Here is a 24,597-nt window from a genome sequence, read left to right as displayed (position 1 = left end):
GCTAAGATAATGTTTTGCTGTTACCATTGATATTGTTGTTGTTCAATGACAAAGTACTTTGGTTTCCTAACCACTTCAGTGATTAAACTGAGCCTTCATGGTGGTTTGACTGAAATAGGGCAGTAGACATTTCCACTTTAATCTTGGCTAGTCCCACCACTGCTTCAGGCACTGCATTACCCAGGATGCACCACTGTAAACATTGGCCCATTTTCTCATGTGAGAAAATCCCTATGCCACCACACCTCTCCTTATTTTAGATTTCACCATCCCAAAGTACTGTGCTCTGCGAAATGTATAAACAGAAAGTGCTGTGCTGATAAATACGAGCTGGCAGGCCACCAAGCAAAGCATAGGGACTGAGATAAAACACGACCCAGACACACCTCAAATTATCAGGCTAACGGGGGGAAAAAATCACGTCTGGAGTTTTTAAATAATATTTACCAAACTTGTGTGGCCTCGGGGCAGGGTAGACAATGTTTATGTTGATGTTTCAGGTGAATTAAACAGAAGTAGGGCAGATGTCTGAAATGAGAGAGTTAACGAGTGCTGTGTATGCTGGCATCAGGAAATTAAGAAATCCCAATCCAGCACCTAAACCAGAAATAACTGAATACTGGAAATCAAACTTGGTGATTTGAAATGGACGCTGAAATTTAGAGAAAGATGCCAGCCTGGCTAGCCAAACATACACTCCTTTTTTACTCATCAGCACAAGAGACATCTGTCGTTTTATTTATCCATATGTCACGCTTCTACTCTTGACACAACAGCAAACTTAAGTTTTGCTTGAGATTGGATATCCTTCAGTTGTCCGTATTTCTGATGAATATTGGTGAGTGTGTTAATACAGTGTGTGGCTCTTGTACGGACACAGCGTTAAACTCTAGCTGCCATATAGTGCTACTCTGACCAGATCCACCTTTCCAGTAATATGAGTAGAGCACCTGTTCAGCACACACGGGGGTCATTTACTGGTACTGCTCATGTAAACCACGCAAAAAAAGACCTAGCTATTCAGATATTTAAATTGCATTGAAATGTTGTTTTGCTTGCTGCTTCACATTCATAATAGAGATATAACAGAAGTCTGACCTGGGTGAGGGAAACATTGTGTACATTATATCTGGGTCAAAGACAAATAGAGATAATAACATACATAGGCAATAATATTTATCAAGGGCTTTTGGTACCATGTGGTTTTACTCTTACAGTCTTATAATAATTTAAAGTAAGGATGTGAATTATAATGATGATTACTATTATTATCAACCACCCTGTTGTTGTAAGACGATCTACATGAGAACTCAGATATAGCTGTTAAATTAGGTGTCTAATAATTGATATTAAATTATATATATATTTAACTGATACAGTTCTGGATTGTCTGTCTAAACTGATGTTTTCAATTGACAACGAGCAAGCTCGGAGCATCCCGCTAGCAGCTGCAGCCTAAACTACCTATAATGGCTGCCTCTTTATTGTTCATATCCTTCATTGTGTTTCGAGCGCCATTTTGCATCAGGGCGCGTGCAGCCATGGGAGCCCACAGCCCAGTCAAGCCTTGACCCTCCTGCAGATTATCCCACGATTGTTTTTTTTTTCTTCTTCTTTTCTAAAAATAAATATTATCCGTGCTTTTACCTCTCATGTTATCAACCACAGCCGATTTTGTAAAAAAAAAAATAGCATATATTGTATTACATTTTCATTTCAAATTCATGATAATCACTGTTTGTGCTGCATTGTTTAAAAAGATTAGTTTTTATTGCTTGTGTTTTAAAAAATATATTTTAAATTTTACTATAGGTTTAGTGTCTTTTTTTTTCTTGAGCATATGCAGTTCACTCTTTATCGTAAGAATAGCCTACTAATAAGACATAATGTCTCTCATCACAATATAATGATAGTAACATAATAATAATAGGCTAATAATAATAACAACAATAATAATAATTAGTATTATAAGAATTTTTTTTTTTTGCATATGCGCTTAATAACGTTCTTCGAACATTAATTCAACCTGCGGATTGAATTGTGTGGTTTCATCCCAATATACCATATACCAAGGAAAAAAACTAATTCTTAAAATTAACGTCTTGATTCATTCAAATATTACACATTTAAAAAAAAAAAGAGTTCATTAAAGCTTAGAAAATCAATCACACTCGCTCCACCAACTTTTTTTTATTTTTATCTTTTTTTTATTATTTCAACTATGAAAATAACGTACAATAAATAAATTTGAAATTTACTATTAAAGAATCTCAATAAATAAACTAGTTCTAAAATTATTCAACAGGGACAACGCCCGCCTTCGGAGAATTCCTAAAAGCAGTTCAACTACCCTTATGTCTGACACAATTCCTGAGATTCCAATGATTGAGTTTCACTGAAAAAGTCCGCAAGCATTCATCTGTTAGTCGACATGAACTAAAATCCGAGAATCAAAAGGCAATAAAATACCTGATACTTCGACAGGGGCCATCCCGATGTGTACTCAAAAAGATTACATCATCGTATTTTCAAAATAATGAACAATTTATTTTCCTTTTAGGCATTGTTTCACGCCATTTTTTTCCACTTTTTAATATCTTATTATAGGAATGTTGCGGTCAAGATGCATTCATGACACTGCAATTAGATGGAGTTCGAATGTTCTTGTATGCGTTGAGTTGTCATAACAGTTCAGAACTGTAAATGTTGCAAATCTATAGTACAAAGGGTGCTCGTAAACAAGTCAAAATCTTCCTCGGAGAAATCAACTGGACTGTCCAGTGAGCTCTGCAAACTCGGCGATAAAGCGTCCGAGATCTGTAGGCAGGAGTCTGTCGAAAAGAAATTCAGATCGGGTAGAGAGGTGGCATCCTGCGGCTCTGTGAACGAATGCTCTGGCCCAGCTGCTCGGCCCTCAGCCATTGTACTGGGGTTATCTGCAGTAGGCGTTGGATACGGGGGGGAGTGAACCGCTGTGTCAGGAACAGATGCAGGCTCCGACTGGTTCGCCTGGCCCTCTTCAGGCGTGGGCTGGCTTTTGTCCGCACTGTTCGTGTAGGAGGCGGCTGTCGGGCACGTCTCACTCTCGGAGGCTGCTGCAGAACCGGAGCCAGATACTTCCAACGATTGGCTCGAATACGGTGAAGCAGCTTCGGTTCCCTCCAGTAGCTCAAAACCGCTGGGCTCGCCTTCTTGTCCGTCCCGGTGGTGCGTAGTTTGTCTTTTGTGCTTCATGCGTCGATTTTGAAACCACACTTTGACTTGGCGCTCGGTTAGATCCAAAAGTGCTGCTATTTCAACGCGCCGGGGCCGACAGAGGTATTTGTTAAAGTGAAACTCCTTCTCCAGTTCAAGTAGCTGCGTGTTGGTGTATGCGGTCCTCAGCCTCCGTGAACCGCTGCCATTATCCAGTACACCTTGAACCTCTGCAAGAATCAAAACAGAAATAAGTCCCATACAAAAGGCAAAGTCATCGAAAATCATGTGAGAAATTGTCCAGATGACAATAAAATCCCAGTGCAGAACAGCCATGTGGTTTGGGCTTGTCATGTAGCAGTGACTGCAATGGTTAGGCATGTCTTGTGGTAATAGACCAGAGTGGTGTACAAGCGTTATTTCAGCAAGCCCCATATTTTGTTGAGTTCCACAGCTTCCACAATATATACTGTTATCCAAAATGGCTCCCCAAGCCATGAAACGTGGTTATGAATAAATATCGAGTCTCAGATGACATCAGTTACGATTAAATCGTTATTATAGATCAAGATCTACTATCTGCAGGATGGCAACGTAATCTTTATAGAATGTGCAGAATAGTTTTGTATATGTGCCAAGAAATGGGGGAGGGGATGCCTTTTTATCTTTTAAAGACATTACTGGGACGGGGTTTAAAATATATGTATGTGTGTGTGTGTATATATATATATATATATATATATATATATATATACATACATATTCACAACAATCATGCATGCTTAATGATGCTTGAAATGTAGACATCAGATGAAATTATACAATTATTCCTAAATATATAGAGCTCAAATGCTAGCCCATCCAAAGCAGGTTATGCCGTAGCTACATCACATTAAAAAGAATAGGACAAAGAACAAATTGAAAGAGCAGTTGATGTTTTCTTGTTTTATTTAATTGCGTAAAAAATCCAAGCATATGAAATCACACTGTAACAATTCTGTTTAGGCTGTAATAACAGGCAGTTAAATTCTATAGAGTTTCAGCTACATTGCCATCTATTCGACTCCCAAATTATTCTGGGGAAAATGTCCAAAATGCAGAACAAACGCGTTCACTGCTTTGATAAACGTACCTGTCGGGGACTCCAGTCCCAGGGTTGTGTAGCCGGAGGATGCCTGAGAAGGGGAGGCTGCTGCTGCAGCAGCAGTGGCTCCGGGCTTGGGGCACTTCTTCGAGGATTTTTTCTCTTTCATCCATGGGAACTCGTGGGCCAGGGGCGCGCCACCCGACAGCGGAGCCGGGCCTTGCTGGTGCTGCGTCGGCGGTGCTGTTTGTGTCCGAAGCTGGAGGCCATTGGAGGAAGTTCGCTTTTGGCTCCTCGGTCGCGCCTGGTTGCCTGTGCAGGGACTCAGACTAGGGATGGTGTGCTCGAAAGGAGGTGGAATTGCTGTCGAGTCCTTGATTGATGAAGTTTGAAATGACTCCAGGACAGCGGGGAAAGACGTCAGGCACTCTGCAAGGGAAGGCTGGCTGTTGATGAACCCAATCTCCCTCTCAAATTCAAAATTCATCGCTTCGCCTGGGCAAAAAGGGCGTCCAGCGACACCAACATACGCAAAAAATAACATCCAAAAGGCTAGGATTTTTTTTCGTTCCTGCTATGACGGCATTTGCGGGCTTTAATAATTGTGTATATTGGTGATATTACTAGCGTATGGGGACCAGGGTCTACTAAACTGAAGACTATGGGCGAAATTGCAGCCAATTCCTGGTCACATGACTCATCTCAGCCAATCGTAATTCGGGGCCTGGTGGCAAAAGAAAGCAATATTTTTCTGGATTGATAAAATACAGCAGGGTATTATAATTCAGTTCTTATTGTAACACGGACGAAATAATAAAAAAAAGGATCTCGGCTGCCATGTGTTCGGACAGTCTTGTTTTGTCGTGAGAGGTCGTGCAGGCCTCTTATGTTAGACAATAACAATCCAAATGCAGAACTACCGGTGATGTAATTCACAGGCCTTGCCTGATAAGTACATCCACAATATGGCTTCTTGCATATTTACAATCAGTGGTCATTAATCTTAAAACTTTTGACAAGTGTAACAGACAAGAGATGTAGGTAGGTGTAGAAATATTTGTTTTATCAAGCACATAAATAAGAATGTACAAGAGTGATGATGAGAGTGTCGGCCACATTTGCCGAATATGAGATTCAACTCATTACGATACAAATACATTATTTTGGGGTTTACCTTTAATTATTTTTATTTATTTTTTTTAACACAGCCTCTGAAGAATTTCTGAAAACTGGGACCTTAAAGCGCGTAAGTTTGCACTAAATCTAGGTCAGAGAATTGTAAAATAATATTTTTTTGTAAATATTTTGCTTATTTATTAAAATGAAGGTGCAGGTGACACGCATTATAACGCACGAAAAAATAGTTTGTTAGCGGTGTGTGTGAAACATTTGTTGACTGTGACAACAACCAAAAGTTCATATTGAGGTCGCGGTCAGAATAGAAATTGCTTATGTGTTTACTTGAATTTCTATGGACGAAGAAAGCAACATTATAATGTTAGTTGATGAAAAACTAAGCAAAATTGGTTGCGTCAAAGTTTAAAACGAATGGGAAAAGGGGGTAGATATTTTTAGAGCAGGAGTAGAGAGGCAGCAAAGGTGATCAATCTTTTCGCCAGCAAAGCGCTTGACAGCAGCCACCCTCAAGAATTCGCCTTTTTCCTCCAAGATCACAACAAAGAAAACCCCCATTATTCCCTCGTAGATTTGTGGATTTTTTCCCCCAGAATTATTTTTTTTTCTGCATTGGATACATTCTATTGGCGCGTCGCATCGATAGGATTAGAGAATAAACGGTGTTGGAGCCAACTGTATTCTGAATTTGACTTCACAGTTTTTCGGATTTGCAGCCCGAGCTTCGTCTCGTCGTTTTTCTTGTCTAAAAGAACAGTGGGAACAGATAGGATGTAACCGTGTGTGGGTGTCTGGGAATTTTAAAGGAAATACAAAGTAAGCCGTAGACCGCGGGCACTTCGGAAAGGGGTCAATCTAAAAGGCCCGCTTTACAGAACGGAGCTGCCTGCGAGGGACTGGGACGCACTGATAATCTTTCTTTTTATTTATTGTTTGAAGGTTTTTATGTTACTTAGGCTACTCGGACAGTATAGCATAAAAAATGTCAAGTGATCCTTTTTTTAACTGGATTTATTTATTTTATTTTATTGTTTTGTCCCTGGAAAATAATAATAATATTCAAGTCGTCCAAGAATAACTATTTGCGTTAAATGCTTAAATGGATTTAAATCATCTGAGGACAGCGGTTTTTAATTAATTTCTTAAGATATCTCCTATGTTGTATCTATCTATCTATCTATCTATCTATCTATCTATCTATCTATCTATCTATCTATCTATCTATCTATCTAAAATGCATGTAAATGTATGAGTACCTGACTGTTTGATACGTTCGACTACCTTCATGTGACTGTATATTATCTGTGTATTAGGTTAAAATGCAAAATTGGCTTCTTTTGCCCTGTTTTATTCTGATGATAGCTTTGATGTTTTTAGTTATATAATTAGACACATCAAGGTAGTATAAATGTCTGTAACCTTAAAAAACGTTCCCAATCAAACACATGTTGAGGAAATCAGATGTAAACGCAACCCGCTAAACGCCGTTGGTGTAGTTACATTTTTGTACATGCATGGAAATTATTTCATGATATCACCGTTGTTGTAATATTTGTTTATTTTGTATTCACGCGGTTCCGAATTTCTTTGTTTAGATTTGTCTAAAGCTTAGGCATGCTAAAAATCTAATTTGTTGTTAATAAATGAGCACAGACAGCAATGCAGCCCTTTCCCCCCTACAATAATCGATGATTAGTCATCTATTTTCTGTATCTTTCTTCTTTAAACTTGAGATTATTTGTAATCATTTGTTTTAATTGTAAAACCAGCAAGAATAGTGTTCGACGATTGTATTGGACTCCATCCACGTGACCATCGCAGGCGCGGCCTCCAGGGCTCTTTCACAGGCCTTGAGAAACCCCTTCCCCCACCCCTTCAGTCTTTGCCTGTATAATCGTGTGAGTCTGTTTGGTAAACTCATGAACTTCTAGAGTGGAAATGAATAACATAACATTTTATTAAAGAATTGTTCAACAACCAACTCTTAACAAGGAAATAAAAGTAGTTACAAAGGACAAATGAAGTTCTCAAAATGTTTCGCTAGTATTTCGTCTAAATCTCGACTATGCGGGAACGGTTTGATTCCGTTCTTGCGCCCCTGTACAAGTCAAGACATTATTTATACAAGGGTAACATAAACCTACATATCTCTAAAATACAAGAACTAAAAATTAATTTGTTACAATGACAAGAACACAGCGTCTTTTCATAACAGGTAGATACTAAAAAAGTACATTTTATCGATATAAATACATGGGGATAAATAATACAAAAAAGAAAGTATTTAAACTGGCTATAACAAATAAATATATATTTATGAATGTTCACTTGAACACACTTAGCGAAAGACGCTGATTGAAGGTCTTCCGATTCAAAATAAGATTTACTTTTCTTCCTCAGCCATTAAATGTAAACTCTAAGTGCAACAATGATGCCCAGACGAGAGCGCATTAGGCGTAAACAAAGACGTCTGCGCCCTAGCTTGGTTTCCCGGACATGCATTTTTTGTTCAAATATACCCTGTTTCCACGTTAAGTCAAGACATGAGAAAATATGGGCCTTTCATATTAGTTTGGACTAATGTAGGCGAACCCAAAGATTGGGAAAGATAAAGAACTTGGGAAGGAGTGTAAGGGAGAGGGAGGGGGAGGGAGGGAGGGGCAGCGAGTTGAGAAGGAGGGAATGAACTTTAATTTACTAGTATTCTCAACTCTTCTTTTTTACCCTGTGTCAAAGCCATAACAAAACTCGATTGACTTTTATTTACTCGATTTGACTTTTTTGACATTAATAGTGATAGGTAGCATAGTGTAAAACGGTCTTAAAAGAGATGATGAATAATTTGATCAACGTGTCTTGCTAAAGACAAGGTGCCAGTCTGTTGCTGTTTTGGGAACAAGTTAATAAAAAAATCGACTGGTTTTCTTTGAGACGTTTTAAAAAAAGAGGTATGTGAAATAAGGGTGGTGGACGAAAACAATCCAGTGGTTTTCTTGCACCAGTAAGTTTGAAAGTGAGTTATATCGTACCGCCCTCCGAAGTGTGAGGAATGCAGCGATAATGCTGAAGGAGTACACAAACATTTAGGATGATGTAATGAGGTCATACAGCTAGACAGTCTATTCCTTGGCATAAACTAGCCACTGTTCATGAAGTGTGCCATTTTAAAGGGGTATTTAGACCTATGGATACTAAATTCAGGTATGTTCACATATGAATGGAAGGACAACATTGACACAAACCGGTGCTCTAGTCATGGTAAGAAACCACTGGATCATCTTTTTCAACCCCATTGCATCGCCCCATGGGTTAGTCTGTTTCGTCTTGTCTTCCTTGACTTTTTTTTTCTTAGTTTTCGTTTTTGTTTTGTTTTGTTTTTTTGTCCAAACCTGCTACAGATGAGTCAACTTGGGTGCTTCTTGGATTCTACCCTGAGAAGGATGGTGCGCAGACAGATCCGTGTATGTCGGATGTGGGTCACACGGTCCATGGTGCTGGTTTGCCGGCATCTGCGTGGCACCGTTGTAGTCCATGCTTGCCGACTGGTGGTGTGGTAGGTGATTGAGGCCGTATATAGAAGGCCCAGTGGCAGGCATGGCATCAACATAGCTACCTCCCACATACACGGGGCTACCCTGCATGTTTGGTGTCCCATAGGTGCCACTGTTACCCTGTAGCCCATGTGGGTCATAATCCGGTGCAGTGTTTCCATACTTCTGTTGGGGGGGGCAACCTTTCATTGGGTTCTGATAGGCTGTTGACATGGCGTATGCATTTTGATGCGGCTTGTTAAAAGATGGTGGGGAGGGAGCATCATAACTGCCCATTGAGTGCATAGAGTTCATGAAACCAGCTGAGGACTGCATTGGGAGAGGTGGGCTTCCTGTGGGGGACGGCCCCCCTGAGGACGAGCCGATGCCTTTCGCCTTTTGATCCTTCTTGTACTTCATCCGCCTGTTCTGGAACCAAATCTTGATCTGCCGCTCGCTAAGGTTGAGCAGATTGGCCATCTCCACGCGCCTTGGCCGGCACAGGTATCGGTTGAAGTGAAACTCCTTCTCGAGCTCCACCAGCTGAGCGCTGGTGTAAGCAGTGCGTGCTCTCTTGGAAGCTGCAGAACCCGGAGGGCTTTTCTCACCACCGCTGCTCTCCGCTGGGGTGAGAATGAAATAAAACATAATTACTCCACACGGAAATTGAATGCATCGTTCCCACTAATAAAGCCAGCCATGAAAAACTTATCCCCCTGATATTGGTTGTCAACACTTCATAACTTTGGCATTTATTAAGAGACGCATGCCCTAACATTGACCTTGTGTATGTAAATCACATTACAACTTAAGCCCAGGGCCAGATTCATACTCTGCACTAGGCAACGGTGTGTTTGCTACATGGTTTGTCTTTTGAATGGTTTACTGGAAGAATTAAGATAGAAACTCTACATGCAGATTCAGAGGCTTGCGGGATAAACCTTCTGTTATCTGGACATGATTATTATGTATGACAAGTGATGTGGCATAGCTGTTATCTAAAATCTGAACAATAATCATTGTGTACTGATTTTTTTTTTCATCTGCTGACACTTTCATAGTCAGAAATATTCAGTGTGTCATCACATAATCATCACAATTCTGAGACTTATTCTGGTTGTGCAATACATTGAAATAAACTGGCCTGTGCCCTTGTTAAACATCCAATCGCTAAAAATACTGAAACATTTTAAATGAGCATGGTCTGATTTAGTCCCACCCCTAATGTATCCCATTTCAAGCTAATAATGTTGGCCAACATCTGTCTCGGTCAAGAAGGGTGAGAAGTGGAGAGAACAGAACAGAAGAGAAGAGAAGAGGGGGTTTGGCAAACACACCGTTAGCTGAGCTTGCACTAGGGGAGCTGTTTTTTTGCTTGGTGTTCTGACGTGACTCCTTCATCCAAGGAAAGATTTGCTTCGTAAGAGCTGGGTTTGGGGCTAGAGAGGATGACTTGGATGATGATTTGGCTGTGCCCCCGCTGCCGGCACCACCACTGCTGCCGCCTGGCTGCTGGGTGGCATTTGAGGCAGCAACGTTTACAGCGTTCTGAGGAGGGGAAACCTGGGGGGGTGGGTGATGTTCAGGTGGCAGACTGGGCCGCATGCAGCTGCCATTAAGCTCTTTCGTCTTGGCATGCTGAGGCTGTGGGGGTGCACTGGTGCCGAGCGACTGTAGGGAGCATGCAGACCTTTGGTAGTCACCCTCAAGATGCGCTGAGTTCTGGAAGGCTGGTGCCGGGGCATCATAACCAAAACCGTTTGCCCCCTGGTACGAGTATCCTCCGAAAAGTGTCGAGTTGTCGTAGTAGGTCGTTTTCTGCATTTCCAAAAATCGAGTTACCGGCTACCAGGGTCCTGACGACCTTCTGGAAGAACATTGGCACTAGATGTCACGTGACGGTCTCTTTCCAATGGCCTCTTGGAAGCTGACCTGAAAGGTTATAAGAGGCACATAATAAGAGGGGCGCGAGGTAAATCCATCTTACTGCACTGAAAGACGCCATGACATGAATAGCATGTTCCCACAACGCAGCCTGCAGATGCTCTCTCTCTCTCCCTCTCTTTTTCTCCCCCACTTTCTCTCTTGTGCACATCATAACAAACCACACATAAGGGCTCGAACTGGAAGACTACATTTAATCAAAATTGTTTCATTACATTTTTGTTTCTACTGAATGTTATTTAAATTGAACATTTTAATACAGATCTATCATGCTTCTGTCCCTTAAATAAATGTTTTGTGTTGTGGTCGTTGTTCTTTCTGATATGCAAGAATAAATAAATAAATATTAATAAATTCTCTCCTATTATAAGAATGTTGATGTGTTATTGGTAGATAATTGCTGACACTAGGGCGTGATTCTGAGCTTCTGATATTGTGTAAAAACATTTCAGATATACATTTAATTTCTGCAATTAAAACAGGACTGAATACACAATAAAACACAGCACAGCGTTATTAAAAGAAAAAAAATGACAATACAGGCGAGCTCCGCGGACATATGAGAGCTCTTGCTTCTGCCACAAAGGCCGTCTTTAGAGGGCTTTCTCCAGTTACAAACAAACGTATTTGGGCAACATTAAAACCTGACAAACCGGCATTGTGTTTCTTTAACTTTGTTGCTGGTCTTTATGAACGCATAGGGAAAGCTTCCCCGGAAGCTTCGGTCGGTGTTATTCATAATGGTCGCTGGACCGAAATAGACAAATCCAGCCCTTTAAAAAGCTCAAGACCTCGCAGCTTGGCTCTGGGGTTGCTGAGAGGACCGGGCGAAAACGATCACTCAAACACTTACAGGCACCTGGCATTTATTCTCACTCACTCGCCTGGGTAGTAAATGTTATTAAAATGGCTAAGGGGAAGCCAATAGATTACGTAAGATGTTTTAGGAGGACTACTGTGGCTTTGGTTTTATCAGATACTTTGCAAGTTCACTTAACAGTGGGCAAAACATTTTTTGTAATTATGTCGTGTCCTTCCTCCATAGCTGTAAATTGCATGCTTCAGCTGGGAATTTAAAATTAATTATGTGTATTTTACCATGTATTATGATACATATATTTACTAGAATGACTGGAAGACTAAATTTGTATTTTAAGGCTGTGTTATATTTCGATGGAAACCGTACACATGCATGAAAATATATAACGAAGGCATGTTTTACATAAACTCTGTTTAGAGTATTGTGCTTATTTATTAATTAAATTATTTGCTTTCGTTGCGAAAATCAAATGCCAAAAAAAGAAAAGAAAAAATATTAATTTGGTCAAATAAAGAATAATACTGGTTTACAAGTATGTCTATCAGATAGATAGACATACTTGTCTATCTATCTATCTATCTATCTATCTATCTATCTATCTATCTATCTATCTATCTATCTATCTATCTATCTATAATAGCAGTAAAGTGTTCCACAAAATAGCATATGTGGTTTTGAAATATTATCAGAATAAATCATCCTGACATTACATTGTTCTAAAACAGTATGTGTATTTTTTTCTTATGTTTGTTTAAAAACAAAAGGAAAAGCATTTGAAAGCTGCCATAACATTTTGAACCAACATTATAAGCTCCATGGATCATAAATACATTATTGTAGAAGCTCAACTCGTTAAGAAAAAAATCCTTTGTTAATATTGGTGAATGAATCTTTCTTTTCTGATTATAAAATGCACTTCTCTGCCTTATATATTTGTAATCCTACAAATAATATTCTATTATTTCGAAATTAATCTGTAAATAAATGTTGTATAAAGCGCAAATACGAGCTACAGCTTTTGGACATCGACTCAGTCTCAACACGTCACAAATGTCGGTCATTTATCTTCGAAGAGGACGCCCGGAATCCTAATCATTTACTCTAAGGAATTGTTCAGGGGAGAGGAAGGGGAGAGGAAGAGGGGGATATAAAAACAGGCATAATAGATATGAAATCATATCGCAGTTCCATTAAATGGAACACGTAATGTCTTGGCCCTCTTGTTACGGTAACACAATAACCAACTTTTCTGTAGATCCAACCCTAACACAATTACGGACTCGAGAGCGGACGTAGTAGGAGCAAGACCAACCCAAACGTCAACAAAAACAACATAACATTGCTTGGGCGCATCTTTTCTATTCGAAAATAAGTTACCTGATATTTCTTTACATTTCTAAAGTATAGCTTACATATAACCCCCAAAAAATATAGTAAGTAAAAATTTCGATTAGAGACACCCACAGTCTTTGCATTCGGAAAGAATAGGCCTTGAACGTGCAAATTCAATATCAAATGAAAACACACCATGGTGCCAATCGAAGCATTTGCTAAAAATCGTTAAAATCATTTGAATATTTAATACCGACATTTAACCACTGCAATTTTTTTATTATATTATTTTTTTGCTCACGTAAAAACAACTACTCAGTTTTGAAAAATGAAATGTACGCGTTTCAACCAAAGCCATATATGAAAACAAACATCCCCCAAAAATGATTTCCTTTGTTAAGGTAGGACTAGAAAACACAATCTTGTGTGCATTTATTCAGAGGTAACGGAAAGAAAGCTCCAGCTCCAATGGAGGCGAAAAGCATTGTGAACTCTTCTTGAACCGCGTTTGGAGTCATACGGTCATAAATCACTAGGACACACATACCGCCATTCACAAACTGATAGCCTATTTCGGACCAGCTTACCTTAGCCTCTGACGAGAGACGCTCGGGCAGGCATCATATTTTCCACATTCGGCCTCGCTGCAATCAATAAAAAAGCCCAAAGCTCATACCAGTTTCGATATTCCAGCCAGACAGCGCGCGTCAAACGCCGGGTATCTCGAGCACGGCTGCCCCGCGCCAGAGTGCGGGCGCTGCTGGACGATTCCCCTCGGCTCGCGAAAGGGGGAGACGGTCTAGCATGAAAGATCTGAGGTATGCGAGGGGGGCTGCAAATGGACAGGCAGCGCTGCTCCTGGCCGCCCTGTCGACTGGTACGCCCTGCTCGCAGATAACAATGGCCTCAGATTTCGCCTTCAATCTCCCCTCGCCTTTTCCTCACGGCGCAAAATTGAACATCATAATCCGAGGTGGGCTCCCGGTTCGCCGTGACATCTCCCCGTCTCATGTCGGGGCCCGGGGTCTGCTAGTATTATTTGCTCGTCTTTGCTAGGTTATTGTATATAGTCAACACCAGGCCTTTCCAGCTATTGGAAATAACGGAGCAGGCTGGATGTGAGAGGCGCAAGCGTTAATCCCCATCAAACAGCGTCACCAGTGAAAACTTATGCTAATTGCAGGCACTCGGGACAAGATAAGGGTCTATAACGGAAGCTGAAGAGTTATTTTTTTCCGAGTCTCTTTCACTTGTGTGATTCAACTCTCTAGTAACATTGTTTAATAGGCAACTATAGCAAAGAAAACCCATTTCTCTCTCCCTCTCTTACTCTACCGGTGTATATTAAATTACCAGGAAGTAAGCAACACTGGTTTGCCTCTAGCTTGAGGCAGAAACAACATTATATCTGTATTGTTAATATTTCATCACATCCCTGCCAACACACCCAACTAGTATAATAACTTATGCGCAAAATATAAAACCAAATGAGGTGGGGGTTTAAGAACAAGAGAGCAGACAACAGGCGGACTTGAGACCCGAGGGACGGGTGTGAAAACAAATCACCAAAAAGAAAAAAAGAAAGATTTTTTTAAATATTAAGAAGCTCTGTCGAGTCCTGGTCACACAAGTTCTGCGAGTATCATGGATGGCGCGTGCACGTTAAAAAAACAGACGAGAGAGTTTCTTCTGTTTTTACTGCAGGCTACTAAAAGGACAAAAAATATCAACATATCCTTTAAGGGTGGAGGACAGAATGGAAAAACGCGTAAAGGAAACGAGGAAGAAAGCCTGCGCGGGAGCAAAATGGAAAAAAAAGAAAAAGAAGAAAAAACACCACGAAGGTGTTCAAGAGATATTGCTACTTCTCTCTCCTTAAGCCAAACACCACGTCTCCCTCTCTCTCTCTTACTCTCCCTCTCTATTTTTATTATTCAGGACACTACCCCCGTCGTTTATGGCTACGTAAGATTTATGACTTCCACCATACACCGGCAGCTGTAAACAGGCAACTTTAAAAAGATGCATTTCTTCTAGGTGCTTGAATAGAGAGCATCACCAACGGTGTGGGAGGAAGGCACAAGGCAAAAATGTAGGTGTCTGCAACTTTTTACTAAACGGCATTGTTCCTTATTTTGCAACCTTTGCTAAAAGGATCCAAAGGGGAGCCACTTAAAAGGGCACTAATTAACTAACACGTGGGCTGAGGCAACGAAATGCAGAAAACACATTTTCTACTCTTCCATTTCGCCATCTTTCAGCTGTGATATAAACATTAACAAACTGTTATTTTCAGACAGTTGGACGAATGTGACAGTTCGGATTATGGCATGCTGGTTTTCATGGATTGGAAATCATATTGGTAATTTTCAAACAGGACAGCATTTTGAGCTGCGCGGTGATGGATGTTACATTTATCTTTATTTTCCAATGGAATAGCAAAAAAAAAAAAAAAAAAAAAAAAAAAACACACCGCAGCCTTGGTACATAATTTCCATGGATGTGCATCTCGAGAAACCATAAACAAAACTACACTTCTGGACAATCTGTCATACTTCACGCGGATCCCTGGATACTCCTTTTTGAAATTAAAATGAATGAGTTCGAGCTCGAAACGTCTAATGTATGTCTGTGTTGAAACTGGATATTAAAGAAGTATTAAAATTGTATAGATTTTACATATTAGGTTTTACGCAGCTGTATGGAGTATTTTATTTTATATGAAAAGAAAAAAAAGGTTTTCGCGCTTTGCATTGTCAATTACAATTAGTACTGCATGAACAATTTAAAGAGGAAATCGTGTTACGTTGATACGACATTGGTCTTAACATTTTTTTTGTTTTTTGTTTTTGCCATTAATGGATGTTATTTATATATTGTTTCAGATTTCTGTGCCCCTGAAACTAATATATGGCATACAACAACACAACAATTAGCTCCAGTAGCCTTTTGGCAAAACAATTAATGAGCTGCTGTTAATGTTGTTGTTTGGATGTTTATTTACATGGCAAAAACGTGTTGTGAATGTTATTTTAGCGTGGGACTTATTGTGAGCTGCGAGTCACCGTTTGCTTAGCAATTATTTAAGGTGTCAAACGATTTTTTTCAAAGACTCTGCAAATAAATGTTATGCATGAGCAGCCCCAAAAATGAAAAAAAAAGTACGCAATCACCATCCAAATCACTGTACTGCTATACCACTGCAATGCAGATTCCATAGACTGTATCAGTTAAGCATTAAGTGTTATTTTCTTTCTTTTTTTACTTTTCTAATTGCAACATTCTTTGTATACATTTCAAAAACAATGTGGATGCAGCACACACGATGCGCATCTATAAATATAGCCTATTGCACATGGGCCTGTACATTTTTTATGAAATTTGTTCCCCTAGTATGCAAAGGTATAATTGCCATCAAAAATTAGGTTCATTATATGCAATCAATCATGCATTTGTATGGAACTATTACATGCTATTGCAAATTCTGATGTTTCATTGTATGAAAATGTCTTTGAAATTAAAAAAAATTAATAAAGCATGCGAATTTTCACATTTGTTTTATTAATTGTATCATTAAAAATATACATTCAGATTTCATAATAATAATACTAATGATTAATAAATATCGAAATTGAAAAAAAGAAAATAGTCTCTTCCCTAAAACATAACCAAAGGGTATAAATCACTGTCAAGTGAAAAAAAGGTTGAATCACTTACCGAGATATTGTCCTTTATCACTTCTAGATTTTATGTAGGGATACAACTTCTTGATAACGAGAAGGAACTGTAAGTAGAGGAACAGAAAAGGGAGAGATGCAATCAAAACGGGGTCGCCAAAAATCCAATAGAGGACATCAGACCTCATGTAGAGAAACTGACCTCGAAGACAATTTGATGGCTGGCCACTGTTGAACGACATGTTAACCTTAAATTATGTTCGGGAATACAGAGAGAAATTCGAGGCCAACGAAAATATTTACGCTGTATCCCAAAGTCCCTACTTCTATTGATTTTCAACATGTATTGAATTAAGTATGATATTTCTAATAATTTAAAACAGAACCTTTGGCCTTCCTAACGGATTTACTGACAGCATGAAGGGTCATTTGAAAATCCAAACCATGCAAGCGCTCTTATTCAAACACTATAAATATACAGATGTATAAAGGAATAAACACGTGATACTGAAAATCAGTAGTTAAACTACATTTCTTCGTCAGTGTTTAACAGCATAACAAGCTCTCTTGGCCTTGTGAAAATGAATGGCCTAGTTTTCTGTTCTGCAATATTTAATCATTTATAGTTACATAACATACCCAGACAATCAAAAAAAAAAAAAAAAAACAGATAAACAGATAATGGCATAACAACAACAACAATAACAATAACAATAATAACAATAGCCTAGTAATAGCAATATTAGTTATAATAATAATAATAGCATTAAACGTTTTAAAAAACAATCGTCATATAAATCATACAAATTACGAAACATGTTGAAAATGATTAAATATGACATGCAACAACGCTCGTAGACCATTGAGAAAATCATGAAGCGCAAGCCCCACCATTCTGGTATAAAATCCGCCCATAAACTTGATAAACACAGTCCTTAATCCAAACGGGTGCCCTGGAGGACCGAAAATGGATATATACAGTAGGCGATGGCCTGAACAGAAATGGAATGAAATGGCCTTGCTGGTCTGCATAGCAGCGCTTATTAAAAGTGGAATAAAAACGTTGGACGGTTTCGTTCGCCGGCTCATGACAGCTACCCCAAACACATAAATCAAAACGAGGATTCCCCCGACCTCCCCGACTCTGCGGCCTACAGCGCTATAAAGTTATTTATTGCATCCCCGCACTTACGCACGCCGTTGGCTCGATTCCATTCCCAGAACCCGGGCCCGTTTCTACCGATGTCCGGGTATTTTTGGGTCGATTCGTCCCCGGTTACACGCCAGCGACCCGCAGCCTTGCTGGACTAACCTAAAGTTACCTATAAAGTGAAGGGTGCTCGTGCCCCAGCAAGCAGGAACGCTGCTGCTCTCGGAACAAAGGGAGGAGGCAGCTCCCAGCCAGAAGAGCTGATGAGCCAATTTTTTGTGAGGGAAATGGAAGCGAAAGCAACCAGAGAGCAACGGCTTAGCCGAACCAAAACCAGCCTCTCCTCTATATCATGGAAAGCGTTCCAGTAGCGTATAATTATTGTTCAGGCTAACGAAGGGTCGGAAGGAAACAACAATCGGATTCACGTGCGCTCATTACTGCAGGCTTTGCAACAAAGGGTTCCTGCATCATTTATATGAATGCATATTAAGTGGATGCACGGGCAGTGGGAGATTGTGTTCGTTTTGTCAGACCATTTCGATATAGTAAAGCTACTTTTGCATTGCATGGTTCACACTGTGAACTCATTTACACTCTTGTCTGCTCAGTTGCAAACCAGTTACATTTTCAACTTTATTAGCCCTCTCACCCGCGGATATTGCATAACCTCTCTGCATGATCGTAGCCATCTGTAATATAGTTCTTCGTTTCAAAAATATGCATGCAACATGTAATTACGTCCAAGGGAGAGAGAGAAAACACGCTAAACTAAAAGAGGCACGCGGCTCGGCTTTGACAGATTGGCACTGGGTTTGCAGCTTGACCTTTCCGCGGAGGAGCGATAACTCACCAGATTAATGATCAATCAGAGGTACTTTGGAATCCCCTTGTAATGTCTTATATTTATGCATTTATCTCCCGTCCTGTACACATCCACAAGCTCTTGAGAAGCACGTATGGCACCTTCTGGAAGTCAGCTCAAAGCCGACCTCCTCCCATTAGTTTTGTAATTTACCAGGCGGTTGTGAACTGGCGAGTTAGTAGTGACTGGGCGATACCTCAAAGGCCCTCTTCCCTATTCCAAAATAATGCCCTGAATCCTTTGTTCACGTGACATGCATTCGTCAGAGCGTCTTTTTAAAGTCTCTTGTCTAATAGATCCAAAAAAAAAGAAAACAGATTTTCCTTTAGAATCCGTCATTAGTGACTTCTACCTAGTTTTTCTTGAGTGCCACCCAGCAAAAAACACTGACATCGCCTCCCCATCACAGAAATGGTGAGCTTTCATCAAGTCCGTTCGTTGGATTCCAGTGCTTTGAAAAGTAATGAGCTCGAACGCTTAGCATACCCAAATGCCGAGAGAGCAGGCTGTTTTAAGCAGGGAGCGGCTAGCTATGTCTTCTTTTCTCTTGCAGTCTGGCGGATGACATCCAACTTTCAACACCACAAACTTCAGTGTGAGGCCGCTGGATACGTTAGGCCTTCTGTGGCCAATCTTTGAACGATTAAAGGCGTTTCTGCTCTCTCAGGCTGTGTGAATGGGCAGGGGGCTTGGTTTCTGACACCCACGCATATAGCATCAACTTAAGATTTCTGGTTCGCCTTTCTGACCTGTGTGCAATGGTCACAACAAAGACCCACACCGGGAGTAACTTTTTCCTTATATGTGAATTAATCTTTATTTATTGTTTAGGAGTGGGGTCAGGGTGTTTTTCTTTGTGTAAATGCTATGTTTGTATTACTTGATGAAATATTTTGTAATTGACCAGGTCTAAAGCTTAACCTTGATTAAGATATCGTCCAAGTGGACTTACTGGTAAGGCTAACTGAACGAAACTAAAAACTCGAAGAGTATGTATTACTGCGCAACGCCCTGTAACCCTCCTTGCTCTAATACTCATTCAGATGGTCTTATATCAAAAGTGAAACTTTCATCTTTTTGACCACAAAGTTAATTTTTAAGCACCATCTGTGCATAGGGTGGATAATGTTTAACTTTTTTTTGAATGAAGACACTGACTGAGGAAGAGACAGGGTCTTTGGGTCAACCAAGGCCCATGCCCCCAGGGTCCTCAAAACTGCCAACTTCACAAATCTGACAAATGAGCACCGAAAATAAAATTGCACCCTGTTAGAAGAGAAACAGTTGCACTTGGATCCTATTTTAACTTTAAGAGTAAAAGATAAGTTAAATCATTCTTTGAATGGTTGCCGTTTAAATACGCGCTTAAGTAAGGCTACATAACTCCACACACCATTGCAGCATTGGTACCCATGAAAATCACAGACTGTTATAATTATTACAGCAATAAACTATTCAGACTGGGAGAAAAAAAGTTTAAATATAAATATATATATATATATATATATATATATATATATATATATATATATATATATATATATATATATATATATATATATATATATATATGCTTTATGACCTAGTTCACAGTCGCACTGTACTTTAAATTGCTCTCTCTAACTAGCCCTCTCTCTGTACTCTCTGTCAGTGATTTATGATAAAATCAATTAAATTATATCCACTTAGACTTTTGTGGTTTTATTCAGACCTGTACACTAGCTCACGGAAACCGCTGGTCACAATTTCTGTTTTGGGCAAACGACCACCAAGACAACAACAAAACCAAAAGTACTACTTAGAGAAGAGATTTTTCAAAATGTGTCAAAGCGCGCAGATTTACTCAGGGCTGTTTTCTGAGCTTGTAGTACCTTTTGGCGCATATGTCTGCAAGTGACAGTGTAGTTTTCACTTGTTTGATGTCAAACATTTGTGTCAGAACATTTAAGTGATTTATGGTCAAAGTGTGTTGACATTTAATCATATTATTTCTTTTTCCCTATAATATAATAGCAAATTTTCCCGTCTTCTTTCATTAAAAAGGACAATATAATATATAATAGACGAAAGAGTTTTAGGCGAGATATATTTTTAAATGATTAATTTTTATAGTCTCCTAAATCAATCAATTATAATCACATTAACTCATTCATATATATATATGTTTATGATATATTATAATTATGAAAGTCACTACACGGTTTGGCGGTAGTAAAAGTTATTCGAGCTCAGCTATTTTATTTATTTATTTTTAATTATTTTTTTATTCCACGTTTGAACGACCAAAGAGCTGGGAACACAGAAGAGATGTTATGTTTCAATATAGCCGTCTACCTTGAGGCCACATTTGAATTATTAGACGCTCCTATATTACCTTATTTGACAGCTTGCGCCTACTGTAGGTTTTATGGACACCAGTCGTTTTATATGCAGTTAAACTCCCAAATAATAACAAGTCAAAATGGCCATAAGACCATTTTGGGATACCTGTTGCGCGTTCAGTAGAGAGCAAAGCAAAGGTCGAAATTAGAAGCTGTTAGTAGAATAAGCCAGTCCTCCGTTTAGGTCATAAATCTGTCGTCTTTTTACACTTTCAGGCCTCTGTGCGAATCTCCACGCTTTTCCAATCAGTGAGCATTTGAGAAATTATGCTAACTAACGAGGAAACTTACGAGGTATAACGTAGTTAAAATTAAAGTAAAAAAAAAAAAAAGAACTACAGGCTAATAAAAGAAAAGCATTGAGGTATGAGGGGAACGAGCCAACTTGTAGCCCTCATCGGTTACCAGTTTAAAGCAAGTGTCTTCGGTTGTTTGAAAACAAAGAAAAAAGTTTTCGAAGTCGGGCACACCCAAGGATGACTCTAGGTCAAACAACGGATAATTAATGACTTGTCGGCAGAAGAGCTCGGGACACAAGGAAGAGTCCAGGCATGCGGTATCATTCGAAGCTTGCAAATCTTACCTGACATCCAGCATTCCCTCCGATCTCTCCGCCGAAAATGGGTCTTTGTTTTTGGAATATTTACGCAAAACGACGGAGCCGATTGACTGCCATGCAAGGATTGTTTTATAGGTGTATATAAATGGTTGCTCGATGCGAGAAGGTAATGTTTTATAGCTTCCTTATCGATTTAAACGTTTGCATAAAACAAAATGAGGCTACTTTGTGGATCAAAACGTTCATAGGCGAGCTGGGAACTGTTAATGCGCGCACTCCACTTAGGCGTCCACAAGCCCAATACTCCGGGAGCTCGTTGTTCCTTCAGCCGAACCCCAGGCTCTGAGTCTTGGCGTGTGACTGCTCTAGAGCACCACTCACCAGCAGGCGAAAGAATCCACCTCTAGCCTCAAGCTGTCTGCTCGCCTCTCGCTGCTTGCGCGGAGCAGGGTAGATTGACACGGTGAACTAGTGAACCAGTGGACTGACAGGACACACAGGGTGAAGAAGCCAACGGGGTTCGTTTGTCCAATAGGGGACTGCACGGCTACGGAGCTAACACATGGGCCATATGGTTACTGCAACCTGCAGGCTTCGGCAAGGGCGAACACGGTCAACCTCATTCCGATAATTGTTCCCTTCCCTGTCGACATCCAACACGTTTCTTGTCTCCTTTTTTCATTTTAAGGGAATGATGCCAAATTCCAATAAATAGCTAAAGCGCGTTGCTAGCGCTTTCTCGAGTTTACAAAAATAATCTTGCGCAGTCTTTTTAAATGGTAGCTTCTGTCGGTTTTGTGTTGATAGCTTTGCCCTAATGCATGTTGCCTGCATTCACTAGCCTTACACTGCAAACCTTCAAGTCACTGCACTTGGCGTTCGTTCTTCGAGGCTTTTGTGTGCTAGGTTGTACACTACCCACGCAGAGATAGCAGAAAACAACAGGCGCGTGCGCTTACACACACCAAGCAGACATAGACGGAAGTTCAATTATAACTTGTTTAAAAGTGTGATGATAGTATCCATGCTATTCTTAGCCACTGCATAAAAAGGCAGACTCTGGCTCGAACATTTCCGGCTGAATTTTCTTATCGCGCTCCCCCATGCTCCTCAAATGGATGGAAATCCAGCATGTAGCCTCTGGATAGCGTTTCTCAGCTCATTTTTCATGTGCTTTCAATCGTTGCTCTGTGTAGACCGTTATGAATTAGAGAGAGGTTTGATATTGATTTATTTCCAAACGGGTAATTATTCGTGCATTAGGAGACAGGGGAAATACCTGGAAAACTCACCTAAGCTAACATGAAATAAATTGTAGCTACACACAACTGCTACTGCTTGCCTAATAAAATGACGAATCCAATGAAAGACAAAGGGGCTACAAGATTCCGTATGGAACCAAAGACATGATTGCATTAAGCCACCATGCTAAGTGAAAGATGAGTATTTGCTATGATTGTTGAGCGATTGTTTAGTGATGGCGAAAACACAACTATGATCGTTTAGTGGTATGTCGTTTAGACGTTTTACTGCATAGCATTCCACAGAAAACGGCGTGTTTTATCTAAGTTAACAATGCCGAAATCTTTTGATTATTATTCTCTTTCTCATTATTATTATTATTATTATTATACAATTGAGTTGTCTTGCGTTTATGTCTGCTCTGTCAAGTGTGAGAATGTTTGCTTTAAATTAGTCAAAATGATAGAAGGTTGAAGATTCAATTGCGAAACGGCAGTTTAGTTTATACATCGCTCCATCTTGTTAGTGTACATTTAGTTGCAATAAGAGGACAATATGGCCGACATCCAATCCAAAGCCTAAGGAAACTTGCTAGTGGTGAAATAACGGAATACAGTCTGACAAAAAGAAAAAAGGCCAACAAGGATCTCCAGTCATATACACAGGCCTATCCATTACATAAAATTATCTAAACGCAAAATAAATTGATGTACAATTATCTGGGTTTGCTTTCTTTATGGGCATTTAAATAGTTTTACTCCACGATTTTAATGCTGATGATACTTACATTACTCGTAATTTGTACGACTGGCATGCTAAAGATTTAAAACGTTACAATTATAGATTTAATATTTTAATAATTATTTAATAAATTAAAGGTTTATACTGTATAAACGTTATTCTGTATCACTAACTTTTGTAATAAACCTAATTGTATAACTGCACATGAACAACAATTTTTTCTGCATAGATAGGGACTCTTAATGTCTATCCAAAATGACTGGCATTTTGAATCATTTATTCAACCTCGGCTGTCACTAAACTCTTGAAATCAGATATGAGATCCGCCTGGCGAGTCCCTGCACGAAAAATGTCCCATCTTTTCGCCCCCTGCGCATCCTCTAAAATGAGCTCGGATATTATTTTTGACACAGCGCCCGGCAACAAGGAGCGCTGCTGGAATTATACATTTTGAACGAGCTCGCCATGCCGGTGTGCCCATTAATATTTGATAGGAGCTAAGGAGTAATTCTAATTTTGCTACACAGAGGTTTGTATTACCCAGGTGGAGAGGAGGTGAATAAAACAATGGCAATGCAAAAGCAAAAGGCTGTTGTTGTTGTTTTTATTATTATTATTATTATTATTATTATTATTATTATTATTATTATTATTATCCCAGCTCATTTATTGCTGTTAACGGTAACAATAACACTTATAGTTTTATTGTGCCCTTTAACCCACAGATTACAATAAGTGCATGTTTTTATGTTTGTGTGAATAAAATAATAAAGATCGATTAACTTCTTTGTTTGTGGTCGTCTTCTGCATGTGCATTGCACAATTACTGCCATCACTACGAAATAACATTAACAGGTCATGGCCAAGATTTACTACAGGTAAAGTCGCTCACTTGACAAGCCCCCTCCTCGTGCGCAGATAAGGGGGGAATCCAGTTCAAATA

General features: G+C 39.6%; 2 protein-coding genes across 12 annotated transcripts in view; both read right to left on the bottom strand.

Moving 5' to 3' along the window:
• Positions 1-2,147: 2,147 nt before the first annotated feature.
• On the bottom strand, positions 2,148-6,420 carry hoxb2a (homeobox B2a). Its single transcript, XM_059552029.1, has 2 exons — positions 4,328-6,420; positions 2,148-3,425 (listed from the first exon to the last, which is right to left on the bottom strand). The coding sequence occupies exons 1-2, from the start codon at positions 4,821-4,823 to the stop codon at positions 2,692-2,694; spliced, it is 1,230 nt and encodes a 409-aa protein (XP_059408012.1). The 5' UTR covers positions 4,824-6,420; the 3' UTR covers positions 2,148-2,691.
• A 1,880-nt stretch (positions 6,421-8,300) lies between these two features.
• The window catches only part of hoxb3a (homeobox B3a), a 50,611-nt gene continuing 34,314 nt past the window's right edge, over positions 8,301-24,597 (bottom strand). For 5 of the 11 annotated variants that reach the window (XM_059551915.1, XM_059551968.1, XM_059551906.1 and 2 more), the window contains 3 exons: positions 16,757-16,823; positions 10,281-10,875; positions 8,301-9,566 (listed from right to left, as the gene is read on the bottom strand). In XM_059551915.1, coding sequence (XP_059407898.1) covers positions 8,806-9,566; positions 10,281-10,767 — 1,248 coding nt within the window. In that variant the 5' untranslated portion in view covers positions 10,768-10,875; positions 16,757-16,823 and the 3' untranslated portion in view covers positions 8,301-8,805. Of the gene's footprint in view, positions 9,567-10,280; positions 10,876-13,626; positions 14,385-16,756; positions 16,824-17,607; positions 17,833-17,908; positions 18,047-18,719; positions 19,361-21,695; positions 22,008-22,052; positions 22,877-24,597 lie in introns of those variants that run through there. The other 6 variants (XM_059551959.1, XM_059551977.1, XM_059551950.1 and 3 more) reach the window with 6 other exon arrangements.

This window comes from Carassius carassius, chromosome 1 (assembly GCF_963082965.1).
Source record: "Carassius carassius chromosome 1, fCarCar2.1, whole genome shotgun sequence".
Taxonomy (NCBI): Eukaryota; Metazoa; Chordata; class Actinopteri; order Cypriniformes; family Cyprinidae; genus Carassius; species Carassius carassius.
This window is presented reverse-complemented; position numbering and strand designations above follow the sequence as displayed.

Bases quoted from the DNA above. Each gene is read 5' to 3' on its own strand.
- hoxb2a (XM_059552029.1), bottom strand. From the start codon at position 4,823: ATGTTATTTTTTGCGTATGTTGGTGTCGCTGGACGCCCTTTTTGCCCA. The intron at 3,426-4,327 runs GTACGTTTATCA...TGATTCTTGCAG, and splicing joins GGGACTGGAGTCCCCGACAG to AGGTTCAAGGTGTACTGGAT.